The sequence below is a fragment of the Octopus sinensis genome, linkage group LG9 (genome assembly GCF_006345805.1).
Source record: "Octopus sinensis linkage group LG9, ASM634580v1, whole genome shotgun sequence".
Taxonomy (NCBI): Eukaryota; Metazoa; Mollusca; class Cephalopoda; order Octopoda; family Octopodidae; genus Octopus; species Octopus sinensis.
In genome coordinates this window covers 13571788-13588795 of record NC_043005.1, presented here as the reverse complement: position 1 = coordinate 13588795, position 17008 = coordinate 13571788, and the positions used below count along the sequence as shown (strand labels likewise).

Here is a 17008-nt window from a genome sequence, read left to right as displayed (position 1 = left end):
TTTGTCCCCCACCACTACCACCACCATCGCTTGATAACCGATGTTGGTGTGTTTACATATCTGTAACTTAGCGGTTCAGCAAAAGAGACCGATAGAATAAGTACTAGGCTTACAAAGAATAAGTCCTGGGTTCAATTTCTTTGACTAAAACCCTTTAAGGCTGTGCTCCAGCATGGCCATAGTCAACTGACTGAAACAAGTAACAGTAAAAGAATCTCCGTACTAGATGTGGTGCTCTATTTTGATGGTCATTATCTTACACCACTTTCATTACCACGAAACACTTATATGTACCTGTTATATAATCTACTCTTCACTCAAAGAGAGAATACATTGCTTTGCATGTCACTGTGCAAAGCAGCGGGCTGATACAGGGCTGTAGCATTGGTGCCAGACTCTGCTTCCCAGAGACCTTTCTGGCCATCACCTCAGCAGTGAGAAGCCTCGTTCGTGCTCAAAGGCAGTCATGCCTTCAGCCAATGGGGGTTGGCTTCCCCGCACAGTCTCCGTCACACTTCTTGTGTGGTGGAAAGTGCTCGTGACAGACACAGCCAGACCTATGCATGGCCGTCTTCCTGTTTTATGTTCAGAGTGCTCAGATTCAGCCTTTCACACCTGTCTTACAATGCCATTCAAAATATAAACAAATGCATCATCAACGTCTCAAAGCCGCAAAATGATAAATGATTAATTGAAAATAATTGAACAAAATGATAAATGATTAGGCGCAGGAGTGGCTGTGTGGTAAGTAGCTTGCTAACCAACCACATGGTTCCGGGTTCAGTCCCACTGCGTGGCATCTTGGGCAAGTGTCTTCTGCTATAGCCCCGGGCCGACCAATGCCTTGTGAGTGGATTTGGTAGACGGAAACTGAAAGAAGCCTGTCGTATATATGTGTATGTATATATATGTATGTGTGTGTTTGTGTGTCTGTGTTTGTCCCCCTAGCATTGCTTGGCAACCGATGGTGGTGTGTTTACGTCCCCGTCACTTAGCGGTTCGGCAAAAGAGACCGATAGAATAAGTACTGGGCTTACAAAGAATAAGTCCCGGGGTCGAGTTGCTCGACTAAAGGCGGTGCTCCAGCATGGCCGCAGTCAAATGACTGAAACAAGTAAAAGATTAAAAGAGTAAAAGATTAATTGAAAATAATTTGGATAAATAAACTTTACATTTGACAAAGTAATCTGAATGCTGAAGAGTTAATCAAGATGACAAGCATATTCAATTGATCTTTTGAGACATAATCTTTTCCCAACCTTTGTGATGGATTTATATTAATTTTGCTATAGTTATCAGATATACAAAGGATTTGAATGCAATAAGATGTATCTCAAGATAAGCAGTCAAAATCTTATCTCAGACTAGCAGTATCGCCCGGCGTTGCTCGGATTTGTAAGGGAAATAACTGTATAAGCATTTTTAAAGAGTTACTTTCCTTATATAAACCGAGCAAAAATCATTAAAAATGCGCAAAAATGATGGTAAATTTTTTTTAAATCGTAGACTCATCGTAGACGTGCGCTAATACCCACAAGGGCTCGATATGAATCACGACTATAAGATATCCGCTTTTGGTTAAACTGCACCGCAAAATGTGGGAGTAGTTAGGAATCTAAATCGGAGTAGACAGACACTCACACAACCTTACTTTTATATATAAAGATATCTTTACCTTATGAAACAAAGCAGTGGTGCATGGAAAAGCTGTATTTGAAGTGACATTATGCAAATGTTGGAATAAAATTCATAAATGTAACGTTTTATATAATTATTTATTTCTTTTCATTTCTGTTTTCAGATAATTCTGATTCTAGTAGTGGAGCAGTGAGTTCAAAGGTTACCAATTCAGATGGGGACAAAATGAATACAAGACTGTAAAACCTCATTAAATAATTACTTAAAAGCTTCCTTTTTCATGCAATCATGTATTCAAATTTTTTTATCATAATAAATCTAAAGCTATCTTGCAAAACAAATAGAATTTAACTTAAAACTAGAAATCCAACAACGTGTGTAAAATCAATGGATATCATTCATGTACAAAACAAAAACAAAAAAAAAGAAAATAAGAGTGCTTCATCTAATTTTACTATTGCACATCTGTTTTAACTTTTTGAACTATAATCTATTGAACTGTTTGCTTATGGTAATTAATTACCCTTGAAAAAAAATTTATCTTTTACTAACTATGTTTTATACATCATAAGTGAATACTACAAAATGAAAAAAAAAAGTAATAAAATAAAGCTGAAATATTAAGCTACCTTACAAATGTCCTGCTTATGTTGTGTAGCTCTAAGTCATAGCTTTAAGTCATAGCTTTAAGTCATAGCTCTAAGTCATAGCTCTAAATCATAGCTTTAAGTCATAGCTAATCAAACTAGAAAAGCACTCGGAGAGTGCAGACCTCCGCCAAACCAGCAGGAGCAGTACTACAATGACGACGACAATGACCACCACCACTAAATATTTCTTTACTACCCACAAGGGGCTAAACACAGAGAGGACAAACAAGGACAGACAAACGGATTAAGTCGATTATATCGACCCCAGTGCATAACTGGTACTTATTTAATCGACCCCAGTGTGTAACTGGTACTTATTTAATCGACCCTGAAAGGATGAAAGGCAAAGTTGACCTCGGCGGAATTTGAACTCAGGACGTAACGGCAGACGAAATACGGCTACGCATTTCGCCCGGCGTGCTAACGTTACTGCCAGCTCGCCACTACCACCATATCACAATCACCACCACAACTATCCTACCACCATCACCACCAACGTGGTTCCAACGGGCCAGGGCGCAGCCGAGGCCGAGCGTCGCATAGGTGCTGCCAGATCCGCATTTGTGCGATTCCAGCAGTGCCTGTGGGACAGAAGAGAGATCTCGGTGACCAAAGGGCGAATCTATCAGGCCGTCGTTCGTACTATCCTCCTCTGTGGTTTTGAAACATGGCCTATGAAAGGTAGTCGATCAGCGAAGGCTGGAGATGTTCGACAATGACTGTCTCCGCCGCATGCTTCGCTGCCGACGCTTTGATCGGGTTCCTACAGCCGGTCTTTGTCATCGCCTGAATCTCCGGTCCCTCCCTTCAGTGCTTCTACAACGGCGCTTAAGGTGGTTCGGTCATTCTGCCCGGCGTCCAGAGGGCGAGCTGATTCATGATGTCCTCCTCCCACCTCTACTTCCCAGCTGGCGCAAACGCACGGGCGGGCAGCTGAAGACCTGGGCAACGACGATAAAGGAGGACCTCTCTGAGCTCTCAGGTCCGCAGGTGGTCGGTCTGCGCAGATGGAACCGCGAATGGCTCGCTATCTCCAGTGACCTCGCACAGGGCCGTCGAGCGTGGGCCGCCATGGTTCCTGATGCCGTAGGACCAGAGAAGAAGACGGCTCAACCCGCCCCTGGTGAACGCTGTCACAAGTACAAGTAAGTATCACCACCACCACAACCACCAACATCATCAGCAGCATTGTCATTGTTTCCACTTCAACTACATACACCGCCATCAACGTTATCATGACGGTTACCTTGACAGTCACTTTCACCTCTACGGCCAATATAACCACTACAATATCATCAACACAACTATTAACACCATCACCTCAGCATCACACCGCTCCAGTCCCCATTATAACCACCAATACCATTTTATCCTCCTCCCATACTTATCTCGACCATCATCATCATCACAGTCTCAGCTTTCACCACAACCACCATCAAAACTACGATCACCACAATCAGTTTCTTTACACAGTTGAAAATTCATTATCCGATACTCATGGGACCGAGATTGTTGCAGATTTTTGATTTTACTCATTTCGGAGTGCTTTATTTAAAAAAAAATTGCATCTACAAAACGGAACAGTTTGAGGATAGAAACCAAGTCTAAACACAATAGCTTATAGACATACTCTGAATGTAGTTCTATATAGATCTTTAAATAATTTTTTTATACTTGAGACCATCAGAAATGTTAAGATATCAGCCTCTACCCACGTTGTCATGCTTTAATTAAAAGGTTACAGCATAGATTAGATTACTTAGATAAGTTTCGGCCGAAGTTGACTCAGGCCATGTCTAATTTGATAGCACCACCTGGAAGAGATACACAGTCAGCTCTGGGGAACCGTAGCTCATTCAAGCAGAGAGTTATTGTTTTCAGAGACATATCTGGGAGCGGGTGGTTTATCTGGTATTTGTTGGGGATAATCATCTAGGGATCGTTTGAATACCGTGAAGATATGTTTCTTCTTTATGTGTGTCTGGCACGATGTTGAAGAGAGCAGGGCCAATTGGGGTGAAATAGTTCAGTCATAGTGTTGTGATACGACACGAACATTTCTGTAGTGGGCAGATGGCACGGGGACCAAGCTTCGGACGAATTTTAAAGATGGGCAATGTTGATGGAATATTTTCCAGAACTCCCAGCGGCAGTGGAGGGAGCAAAGCCTGAGACTTTTGAGCTGTTTTAGATTAATGGCGTTGTTGAGACAACTACTATATTTTCATGCTGGTATCGGAAAATGCTTTGTGGTATTTCTTCCATTTGTTGAAAATATGGGTTTAAGTCGCACTGTAGTTAACTTGGACTTGCATCTCTCGGGAGTTGATAAAATAAATACTAATCAAATACCGAAATCAATCCAGTTGACTAACTCTAGTCTTTAAAATGGCTAGCCTTGTACTGAAATTAGAAACTAATTTTATGTAAATAGGGATTAATGAAAAAGGAAATGGTCCAATTATAGGGGACAGCAGAATACAAGGTTTGCCCGTTACAGAACTTTCCAGGAAGTAATTCTTCCCTTCCGCCTCTTCCTCCCCTTCCTTGAAACATTCCAGGATGTAATTCCTCCACATCCTTGGAACTTTCCTGGAAGTAATGCTTCCTACTCCTCGAAACTTTCCAGGAAGTAATTCCTCCCCTTCTTGGAAATTTCCAGGAAATAATTCCTCCCCTCCTTGGAACTTTCCAGGAAGTTATTCCTCCCTTTCTACCGCACCTTGGAACTTTCGAGAAAGTAATTCACCCCCTCCTCGGAACTTTCCAAGAATTTATTCTTACCATTCCTTGGAACTTTCCAGGAAGTAATTCCTCCACATCCTCGGAACTTTCCAGGTAGTAATTCCTCCCCTCCTTGAAACTTTCCAGGAAGTATTTACTCTCCTTCTCCCTCCACGAAACTTTCCAGGAAGAAATTACTCCTCCTGGAACTTTGCAGGAAGTAATTCCTCCCCTCTTTGGAACTTTCCAGGATGAAATTCCTCCCCCTCCTTGGAACTTTCCAGGATGTGATTCCTCTCCATCCGCGGAACTCTCCAGGAAGTAATCCCTCTCCTTCTCCCTCTCCTTGGAACTTTCCAGGAAGAAATACCTCCACCTCATCGAAACTTTCCTGGAAGAAATTCTTCCTCCTCGGAACTTTCAAGGAAGTAATTAATTCCTCACTAACCTTGGAATTTTACAGAAAATAATTCCTCCCCTTCCTCGGAACTTTCCAAGAAGTAATTCCTCCCCTCCTTAGAACTTTCCAGGGTGTAATTCCTCTCCTCGGAACTTTCCACGTAGTTATTCCTCTGTCTCCTTGGAGCTTTCCCGGAAGTAATTCCTCCCCTACTTAGAACTTTCCAGGAATTTATTCCTACCCTTTCTCCCCTCTTCGGAGCTTTCCAGGAAGTTATTCCTCCCCTTCCTCGGAACTATCTAGGATGTTATTCTTTCCCTTCCTCCCCTCCTTGGAGCTTTCCTGGATGTAATAACGGAAATTACGATTCTGCAAAAGGAAAAAAGAAAATTCGATGTTCTAATTCTTATTTGAATATTTGTTGTCACTAGGCCTAACTCATCGTAATGCAAATACCATTGTAGCGTAGCTCGGTGATATCCTCACTATTTGAGAGAGATCGTACAAATAATGTAGCAGATGACAGTTAACTTTTGGCCGCTATTTGAACCCTGTTGTGTCCACTGCTCTGATTGGTTGGCATTGGTGCAGTTTGTCTCTTGACTTATTTCGCGCCAATGTGTGAACCAACCAATCAGAAGAACCTTCCAATAAGATCATGTGACACAGTCTTTTGAGTTTTCTTCTGGAGTCTCTAGAATGTTGTAAAAATCCAACGATCCAGTGAATCGGGGTCTTTGGACTCTGACCATTGACCACGTCAGACCAACCAGTTCCCGCGACGACACCAGTTCCAGCGACCCAGCCATATTTCTGCTACAGCCAGCGTCGACACCAACACCAACATACATCAACTCAGGGCCGTTCTCCGCCGTCGCCTTCACTACAGCGTCGCCTTTCTCTACCGTCGCATCACAATGGTCTACTTCACTTTGACGCCGTCATCAACACCGACGCTTTAGCTTATCGTCGTCCGTCAACTTCACGTCGTCTCCACCAACACTGATACGAACCCAGCAACTCGCTTTAGGTTTAGCTTTCTCGCTGTTGTGTATACACACCAAGGTTAACAGCCCCGATACAGCGCGCATTCTCACCCGATGACTCCATAAGTTTGCTACCATCCAGTATGCAGAGCTTTCAACTGGTAGCACTTGCAATTGCAAGTTGTTTGCAAAAACTTCATTTTTTAAAATTTATTGTCCCAGTACGCTTTCAGTAATTTCTTTCTCTCTTTTTTATTTTATTTTTTTTTTGCGGCATTATTTCGAATTTGTTTTGCAAAATTATGTTTCAAAAACGGAAGATTTTGAGTCTCCAAACAGATGAATAGATTAACATATAAAGAGTTTCAATTTTTACCTCCCACGACCACCACCACTAACACCACCGATCCTAACCGATCTTCTAATAACTTTTTTCATTTTTTCTTTTAATAACGTCTTAAAGGCAGTAGATTACGATTACACGAATACGCAAGCGAAAATATTTGGTATTTCGTTTTACGATCTCGAAATGAAAATTGGAAAATTATCGAAAGCAAATCACTGGGAAGGTCACTACTTCCGAGGTGTTTAGAGGAAGGCAGCGAGCTGGCAGAACTGTTAGCAGGCCGGGCGAAATGCTCAGCAGTATTTCGTCTGCCGCTAAGTTCCGCCGAGGTCGACTTTGCTTTTCATCCTTTCGATTAATTAAGTATCAGTTGAGTACTGGGGTCGATGTAATCGACTTTACTCACTCCCCTAAAATTTCAGGGCTTATACCTAGCAGAAAGTTTTGAGACGTCTGGAGGAACTGGGCCCCTAACGGCGAAGCTCTTGTCATCGTTGTTTTGTCGTCTTACTGAGGTGTCAGGTGATGCGCGAGAGGGTACTAGACACTTCCAACGCCTTAACCTCGCCATCGCCCGTCGTGATGCCGCAAGCGGGTTGACTTGCTTCAGTAGGTTCCGTTGAACCTTGTGGTGTGCGAGCAATTGAAGTACTTGGTATTGTAGTGATGCTTTTTTCTTTATTTTCTTTCTTCCTTTTTTGTTTCTTTTTTCTTTGTTTTTCTTTTGTATTATAATATGTATCATATACATACGTGTTATATATATAATAAAGCATAACTGTTAAAAAAATTTTTTTTAATACAGACATGTATGTGACTGTAAGAAACATATACGAGTACACTAATAAATATTCAACCCATTGAAATTTTGAAAAACTTTTGTTTTAAGGCTGTGTGGTAAGTAGCTTGCTAATCAACCACATGGTTCCGGGTTCAGTCCCACTGCGTGGCATCTTGGGCAAGTGTCTTCAGCTATAGTCCCCGGCCGACCAATGCCTTGCGAGTGGATTTGGTAGACGGAAACTGAAAGAAGCCCGTCGTATATATGTATATATATATATATATATATATATATATATATATATATATATATATATATATATATATATGCGTGTATGTGTTTGTGTATCTGTGTTTGTCCCCCTAGCATTGCTTGACAACCGATGCTGGTGTGTTTATGTCCTCGTCACTTAGCGGTTCGGCAAAAGAGACCGATAGAATAAGTACTGGGGCTTACAAAAGAATAAGTCCCGGGGTCGAGTTGCTCGACTAAAGGCGGTGCTCCAGCATGGCCACAGTCAAATGACTGAAACAAGTAAAAGAGTAATGCCTTTATTATTTTCTTTTTGACAAAATTATAATCTTTGTTACTAAAAACAGGAATTGGAAGAAAATTTTGAAAACAAATTTTTAAAAAATACAAGTGGGATGCCTATTTGACACGTCCACCGTTTTTTATTCAAAATTCCAGCTTAATCTTTATTTTCTAGTTTTCCTAACTTCCATCCTTACCTTCTCTCTTTCTCCCTGTAAAAACGTTAATGGAGTTGTATCAAGCAAGCTGTTGACTTGTAATGTGAGAACATCTAAATCTTTTTTATCACATAGGTGTCATAGGTGTCATAGGTGTTCATCAGCAAGACAACACGATTTAGTGAATAATAAAATGTAATATACAGATAAAAATGTAACAGGAGACAGGTGCAAATTCAGATTTCACACATTAGCATAAGATCAGAAATTTGTAAGGACGATATTGTACCTGAAACCATCAATTACAGTTATGTATACGCAATAATTGCACTTTAAATAATAATTACCTTGAACAAAGCACACAAACATTTGGCAATGTAAAATGAAATTGTGGACCTGTGTGTCGGACAAGAATTGGGGAGGGCAGCTGCCCATGGTGTTCAGGGAGCTCCTGGATGGTGGGGGTTCCTCGATTGGCTCTATGGGCCCTTCTGTCTCAGGAGGATCATATTGCTATCACCTTTTCCTTTTTTATTTTACTGACATATACTGTGTACTTTTTTTTTACTTATACTGTATAACGTGTATACTTCCTGCTAATTTTTATGGTATTGAGCAGAATATTTACTGTAGTCCATCTTTTATACCAAGACAAAACAATGTACATGATAACACTTCCAAGCAATTAAGATCAGAAGCCATGAGAGCCACTATCTGGTACTGTATCAGGGCATTTATACTGCATCATGGAATTTATTATTATTATTATTATTATTATTATTATTGAGTGAGAGAGCAGTTCATGCCATCAAAGTGACACTGGGGTAAAATATACGAAGCCCAATATACCCATCATGACTACCCGTCTGATAAAGGTACACCAGGCACATGCATCACAACCATATGTGCGCGACATGGTGATCTCATATCAAGATAAACAGCACATGACCTTGCAGGTGGGGCCCAGTTAGAATTTTCTTCAGGTTGAGTAGCCCATCCCGCTCAAACGGTCCCTGAATAAGGGTTGTTTAAGGATGTTGAAAGAACCACCCATGTTTCCAGAGGCGAACTATTCAAACCCCAAAGAATCCCTCTCAACACATGGCTATGATGCTCCCCCACTACTTCTGCTCGTGATCAGAGATGCACATATTGTCAGCCACTAAGAGACATGCTCAACTGGTTAAGGTCAAACACCTGACAAGCAAATCTGTGGTATTGAGCAGAATATTTGCTGTAGCCCATCTTTTATACCAAGACAAAACAATGTACATGATAACACTTCCAATCAGTTAAGATCAGAAGCCATAAGAGCCACTGCCTGGTAATGCATCAGGGCATTTATGTAATGCATCAGGGCATTTATAATGCATCAGGGCATTTATTATTATTATTATTATTATTATTATTATTATTATTATTATTATTATTATTATTATTATTATACACACTTAACAAATTATGCTGTTGGAAAAGAAAATATCTCTAAAAACATTGTTTTCTGCAGCTGTACTAAACTGGGTTTGATGCCTATTTCCTCTATCCATCAGTTCAGATCTTTAGGGACAGTCCCCAATGCACCTATGACTACTGGGATACATTTTACCCGCACTTTCCATAGTCCCAGTAAGTCAATAGTTAGGTCCTGGTGCTTTGCTATTTTTTCTATTCTTCTCATATTAATGTTTTCATCATTTGGGACTGTAAAGTCAATTACCTGGCACTTTCTATTCTCTTTATCTACTACTACTACTACTACTACTACTACTACTACTACTACTATACTACTACTACTACTACTGCTGCTGCTGCTGCTGCTGCTGCTGTAGGAGCACTCCGTCGGTTACGACGACGAGGGTCCCAGCTGATACGATCAACGGAACAGCCTGCTCATGAAATTAACGTGCAAGTGACTGAGCAATCCACAGACACGTGTACCCCTAACGTAGTTCTCAGGGAGATTCAGCGTGACACAGAGTGTGACAAGGCCGGCCCTTTGAAATACAGGTACGACTCATTTTTGCCAGCTGAGTGGACTGGAGCAACGTGAAATAAAGTGTCTTGCTCAAGGACACAACGCGTCGCCGGGAATCGAACTCACGACCTTACAATCGTGAGCCGAAAGCCCTAACCACTAAGCCACGTGCCTTCACGCTGCTGCTGCTGCTGCTACTACTACTAGTACTACTACTACTACTACTACTACTACTACTACTACTACTACTACTACTACTACTACTACTACTGCTGCTGCTGCTGCTGCTGCTGCTGCTGTAGGAGCACTCCGTCGGTTACGACGACGAGGGTCCCAGCTGATACGATCAACGGAACAGCCTGCTCATGAAATTAACGTGCAAGTGACTGAGCAATCCACAGACACGTGTACCCCTAACGTAGTTCTCAGGGAGATTCAGCGTGACACAGAGTGTGACAAGGCCGGCCCTTTGAAATACAGGTACGACTCATTTTTGCCAGCTGAGTGGACTGGAGCAACGTGAAATAAAGTGTCTTGCTCAAGGACACAACGCGTCGCCGGGAATCGAACTCACGACCTTACAATCGTGAGCCGAAAGCCCTAACCACTAAGCCACGTGCCTTCACGCTGCTGCTGCTGCTACTACTACTACTACTACTACTACTACTAATCAGGCCTTCTAACTTCTATTACTCTGTTAGTCTGAATATTAAAGTCCCACAGCATCTTGTATTTCTTACATTTTAGTACTTTACTAAGTTCATGTTCATACGATTTATCAGTATGTTCAAATCCTAGTTTTCTACACAACACCCAGTGGATTGCTCTCCCTAGATTGTCATGTCTTTTCTCGTATTCTTTCTCTGCCAGCATGTTACATTCACTTACTATATGAGTAACGCTTTCCTCTTTTGATTTGCATAATCTATATTGCGAATTTACTTGGTTTTTGTTTATCATGGCTTTTATCCAATTAGTCCTTAATGCTTGGTCTTGTGCAGCTACTAACAAACTTTCTGTCCTCCCCTTCAGCTTTACCTTTCTGTAACCATAACCATGCCTCACTACTACTATTTCCTGCAAATCTCTCAGGGGATCTATCATGCAACGCCTTTTCCTGCCAGTCAGATAATTTCTGTTCCTTTTTCTGGTTTTTAATTTCGATTGGGTTGTGGTTTTCTTATGTCTGGCTGTGACTCTAGCAGCTTTTAATAAACTTTCTCCACTATTACCTACTGAAATGTAAATACCAAAGTACAGAACGGACAATTTCAGACTGACGAGCGTTTGTAAAGAGAACAGAATTGCTGTATAGGAAATAAGGCTTTATTCAACTTCTGTGACAGATACGGTAGACAAATAATAATTTTCGCCAGCGAGTTGAGAATAAGTTGACGACAACGACATGATGTAGTTTGGTACTGAAAAGCTAGCCAAAATAGTTACGTATAAAAAATTCATACATAAACAGCATGTATATTTTCGTATAAACATGTATACGCAAACAACATAAATATACATACACACAGTTCATTGCATTCTCACTACACCTACACAGGAGTCTATATCTATTCTAGCTAACTCCACACAGTTGGAAGGGCAGGAATTACACCCAGGCCCATTTCTCATTTTTTTTTAGGAGGAGGTAGCTACAACAAGACACACACCAAGTATTCCATTCATTTCTCAGCTCCTAATTATACGCTATTGTCTTAAATCTGGGAAGAACATACACGTGGAAGGATTTGTAAACGTTGTCAATCATAGGTCAACAGGGCTCGCCTAAGATTAAACTACAACTTTTGAGCTGAGATCAGTATTTACGTCCTTGCAACTTACATCTCGCCCATAGCTACTAATAGTTGATACGAGAGAGACGCAGTCTCAGAATAGACCCAGGAAATTACATACTGCGGATGTGACTGTGTGGTAAAAAGTTTGCTTCCCAACCGGAGTTCCGGAGTTCAAACTCACTAAGTGACATCTTGACCTGGTATCTTCCAGTTACCACTAGGCCAACCGAAACCTTTCGTGGGTAATGTCTCGGTATTAGTATGTGACGTTAGTGATGAGTGAGTGAGTGAGTGATTAAGTGAGTGAGTGAATGAATGAGTGAGTGAATGAGTGAGTGAGTGAGTGAATGAGTGAGTGAGTGAGTGAGTGAGTGAATGAGTGAGTGAATGAGTGAGTGAATGAGTGAGTGAGTGAGTGAGTGAGTGAGTGAGTGAGTGAGCGAGTGAGTGAGTGAGTGAGTGAGTGAGTGAGTGAATGAATGAGTGAGTGAGTGAATGAGTGAGTGAGTGAGTGAGTGAATGAGTGAGTGAGTGAATGAACGAGCGAGTGAATGAGTGAATGAGTGAGTGAGTGAATGAGTGAGTGAGTGAATGAGTGAGTGAGTGAGTGAGTGAATGAGTGAGTGAGTGAATGAGTGAGTGATTAAGTGAGTGAATGAATGAGTGAGTGAGTGAGTGAGTGATGAGTGAGTGAGTGAGTGAGTGAGTGAGTGAGTGAGTGAGTGAGTGAGTGAATGAGTGAGTGAGTGAGTGAGTGAGTGAGTGAGTGAATGAGTGAGTGAATGAGTGAGTGAATGAGTGAGTGAGTGAATCAGTGTGTGACTGTTCAGCTCGTGACATAATAAACTTTTATTGAAAGATTTCCCTCATGACTGGATTTCATGACAAAACTGAAATATATTTCCAAAAATCAAACACGTATAGTAATAAACATATAGACTGGAAAGTCCTGAGGATCCAGGAGCACGCCCTGCGACCCATGTCGACTTCCTTGTTTATGTGGACACTCCAATTTAAGTTATCGTCGACAGTTACACAGAGGTCCCTAGCGGTGTTTGATGCCGTGAGGTGTTCACCTGAAGGAAGAATATATGGTTGTTTAAGTGAAGCCTTTTTACCAAAGTGGATTAACTCAAACGTGTTCCTGTTCAGTTGCATGTTATGTTTCTGCGCCCATTGGACAACAGCAACCAGGTCCCAGATTGAAGATTTGTCCGGTCTGCCATCCTGTCGACAACCTCCAGAAGCTTAGAATCATCCGCGAAAATTTTTATACTACTACTAGCAGTATCGCCCGGCGTTGCTCGGGTTTGTAAGGGAAATAACTATATAAGCATTTTTAGAGAGTTATAGCCAAAAAATAGCCAAAAAATGCATTAAAAATGGAAAAAATGATGGTAAATTTTTTTTTAAATCGTTGACTCATCGTAGACATTTTTAGAGAGTTACTTCCCTTATATAATAGCGAAAAAAATGCATTAAAATGGAAAAAATGATGGTAAATTTTTTTAAAATCGTACACTCATCGTAGACGCGCGCTAATACCCAGAAGGGCTCGATATGAATCACGACTATAAGATACCCGGTTTTGGTTAAACTGCACCGCAAAATGTGGGAGTAGTTAGGAATCTAAATCGTAGGAGACAGACAGCACACAACCTCACTTTTATATATAAAGATATCTAATAACCCTGATGATGTCATTTATGTAGATAAGGAACAGGAGTGAGCCTAACACAGTGCCTTGTGGGACACCACTGATGACTTTTGCTGTGCTTGATCGAACACCATTGATCACTACATGCTGCGTTCTGTTCATCAGAAAGTGTTTGAGCCACTTTAGGAGCTTCCCTTGCACTCCAATGCTGGAGAGTTTGTTTTTTTTTTCTAACAAGATGTTGTGGTCAACCATGTCAAAGGCATTGCTGAAGTGAAGATACGACATCTGCATTGGATCCCTCACCCAAGGCTTTTAGGATATCGTCGAAATGATGCAGGAGGTGTGTAAGGCAGTCCTTGCCATTGCGGAAACCATTCTAGTTGGGAACCAACAGGTTGTTGCTTTCCAGGAAATAAGTCACTCTCGATGGCACCACTCTCTCAAATAATTTGATGACACGAGAAGGGAGATAGGTCGGTAATTCACTGCCTGGGACTTGCTGTCCTCTTTGAAAACTATAACGATCGACTGAGAAAGGAAACCATCAAGAATATAGCCAGCGTCTAGTGATTTCCTCCAGAGAATGGCTAGTGGGGGATGCGAGGTGGTGACGGCATTCCTTCAGGACTTTAAGCGAGGAATCTGTCAGGACCTGCAGCTGAAATGTTTGTTATCTCTCTCTATATAAACGGCAGTTTGTCTGTGTGTGTGTCTGTGTGTCTGTTAGGTTGTACCCTCACCCTGACCACGGCTTTCAACCGATTCTGATGAAACTTGATACACACATAGCCCAATGTCATAATTCAAAACTAACGCAGCGAAAATTTTGAAAAGTTCCCCCAGTTCTGAAAAAAATCGATAAATTCGACATGGGGTCGAGAATCAGAACACAAACCACAGACTGTCTAGGGGACGCAACTCGACCTTTTAACTCTCAAAAAAAATTTACCATCATTTTTTTCCATTTTTTTGCTATTTTTGGGCTATAACTCTCTAAAAATGCTTTATAGTTATTTCCCTTACAAACCCGAGCAACGCCGGGTGATACTGCTAGTTTTACATATAGCTACTATGATATCTGGGACACCAAATGTCATATCACACAGGGTGTGCACTGGGTTTGATTAGTCAATGCTGTTCAGATTAATCAAATCCGGGTTGCTAAAATAGGAGCAGCATTGCTTCTGCAGAATCTCGACCATGTTCTCTGCACCACTTTGCAGTGTGTTGTTTTCAGCAATGAGAGGTCCAATAGACGAGACTGCAACCTTATGTTTTTTAGCGAATGAGAAGAACACTTTCGGATTGGCTCTTATTTTATCAATGGTCCATTTCTCTTCAGCTTTTCTTTGATCGTCAATAACATTTTTCAAACAGTTTGGGGGATGACGTTTCCTTGATTTTGGCGAGTCTACGATAATCAATTGTTATATAAACACATTATAAAAACAGACAGTTTAAAAACATTAACGGTAATGCATGTGATGAGGGGCGCATGCAGCCGTTCATAACCCCATTATTGTATAATCATCTCATCATATTCGTTCTATGTGTTGTCCCCTCTGTGGTGTCCTGTCTGTCCTTGTTTGTCCCCCTCTATGTTGGGGCCCTTATGGCTAATAAAGAAACCGAGTCTATATCATGTGGGAGTGTTGCAGCTGGCAATATTTTAGCCCGTTGATTTTTTTTATTCGTTCTCTTTATTTTTTGTATGAGAGATTTTCTGGGACGTGTTAGTCCGTATTTTGTCTTGTCCATGGACCATAGGGGGTGTTGTGTAGACATATGTTTGTGACAATGTCCACAAATAGCTGCCATGATAAATCAACGCTCCTTGGAGCGAAGGAGTCTATATGTATATAGTATGCTATATGCATACGTCCTACACACACATACAAATATGTACGCATCTTTTTTCTCTTAGATTGATGTTTACATAATAACCATTTGTGTGTATGTGTTATTTACATTGTTTATAGTATTCAATATATACTTCCGTTTGAAATTTCCTCTCAATTTAATGTTATATACATTTCGATTCAAAAACCACTTGAAAATCTCCAGTTCAAATGATACGTAATTCAGTTAACTTACGTACAAAGAATACCGTAAATCCACGAGTATAATCCGCATTTTTTCCCCAAAAATTTAAAGGTCAAAATCCCTAGTGCGTATTATATACGAGGTTAAAAATGAAAAATATTTTCTAAGCAACGTCCGAGTCTCTATTTGCTGCCCAGCAATGTTTATTCAGACGCATTTTTGTGATGTCGGGCGCGAAAATACCTTAAGCTAAGCCTGAAAGCAATGAAGTCATAAAAGAATCATCCATAACTTGCAGTAAGCAACATTTATTAAAATAAAAGTATTCAGAACACAGAACAACATGTAACAAAAACTATTTGCAAACGTATTTACATTCCCATATAACAGTTAAGAACATCACCATTATTGTATTACGCATGCGTAGAAGTGTTTGTTCGACTAGGTGCTGCAGGCTTAATTACGCACGACTCAAGTTAGAAAAGGGGTGTGTATGATACACAAGGTTTAGGTTTATCCCCCTAAAAATCCCCTGCGTATTATACTCAAGGGCGGACTATACTCGAAGATTTACGGTATACACTCACACACACACAAAACACGCGCGCGCCATACACATTGTTATACTTGTCATAGGTGTATACATGCGCATAGTCTATATGTATACAATTTGCGCGCGCGTGTACATATATATATAGATGTGTGTGTGTGTGCGTGCGTGCGAGGGTGCATGGCTTAGTGGTTAGGGTGTTGCACTGACGATCGCTAGATCGTAGTTTCAATTCTTAGAACGGGTGATGCATTGTATTCTTGATCAAAACACTTCATCTCACGTTTCTCTGCGGCCGCTTCGACACCTGACACGTGATACACAGCGCCCCGCCCCCCAGTTCAGACATGGTCGATTTGATGGCGGGAGTGATCGAACTAATTTGCGGCACGAACATCTGGTCACTATAAGCCAATGCTCCGCAAACGGTATACCGCGGCACACTGGTGAACCAAGAGACGATGTTAGGTGTGCCGCAGTATAACCTGAATATAATTTTTCTCCCTACACTTTTAGTTATATTTCTAGTTCAGGTGTGCCACCAAATTTTGAAAAGAATATCAGTCCCACTGCGTGGCACCTTGGGCAAGTGTCTTCTACTATACCCTCGGGCTGTGAGTAGATTTGGTAGATGGAAACTGAAAGAAGCCCGTCGCATATATATATATGTATGTATGTATGTATGTATGTATGCGTGTGTAAATGTTTGTGTGTTTGTGCTTGTCACCCCAGCATCGCTTGACAACCGATGCTGGTGTGTTTACGTCCCC

At 41.2% G+C, this 17008-nt stretch overlaps 1 protein-coding gene across 1 annotated transcript in view; it reads left to right on the top strand.

Annotated features, from left to right (window-relative positions):
• LOC115215718 (adhesion G-protein coupled receptor G6) overlaps positions 1-2236 on the top strand; it is a 136291-nt gene extending 134055 nt beyond the window's left edge. The window contains exon 26 of the mRNA XM_029785011.2: positions 1802-2236. Within this exon, the coding sequence (XP_029640871.1) occupies positions 1802-1881 (80 nt within the window). The 3' untranslated portion in view covers positions 1882-2236. The remainder of the gene's footprint in view (positions 1-1801) is intronic.
• The last annotated feature ends 14772 nt before the right edge of the window (positions 2237-17008 follow it).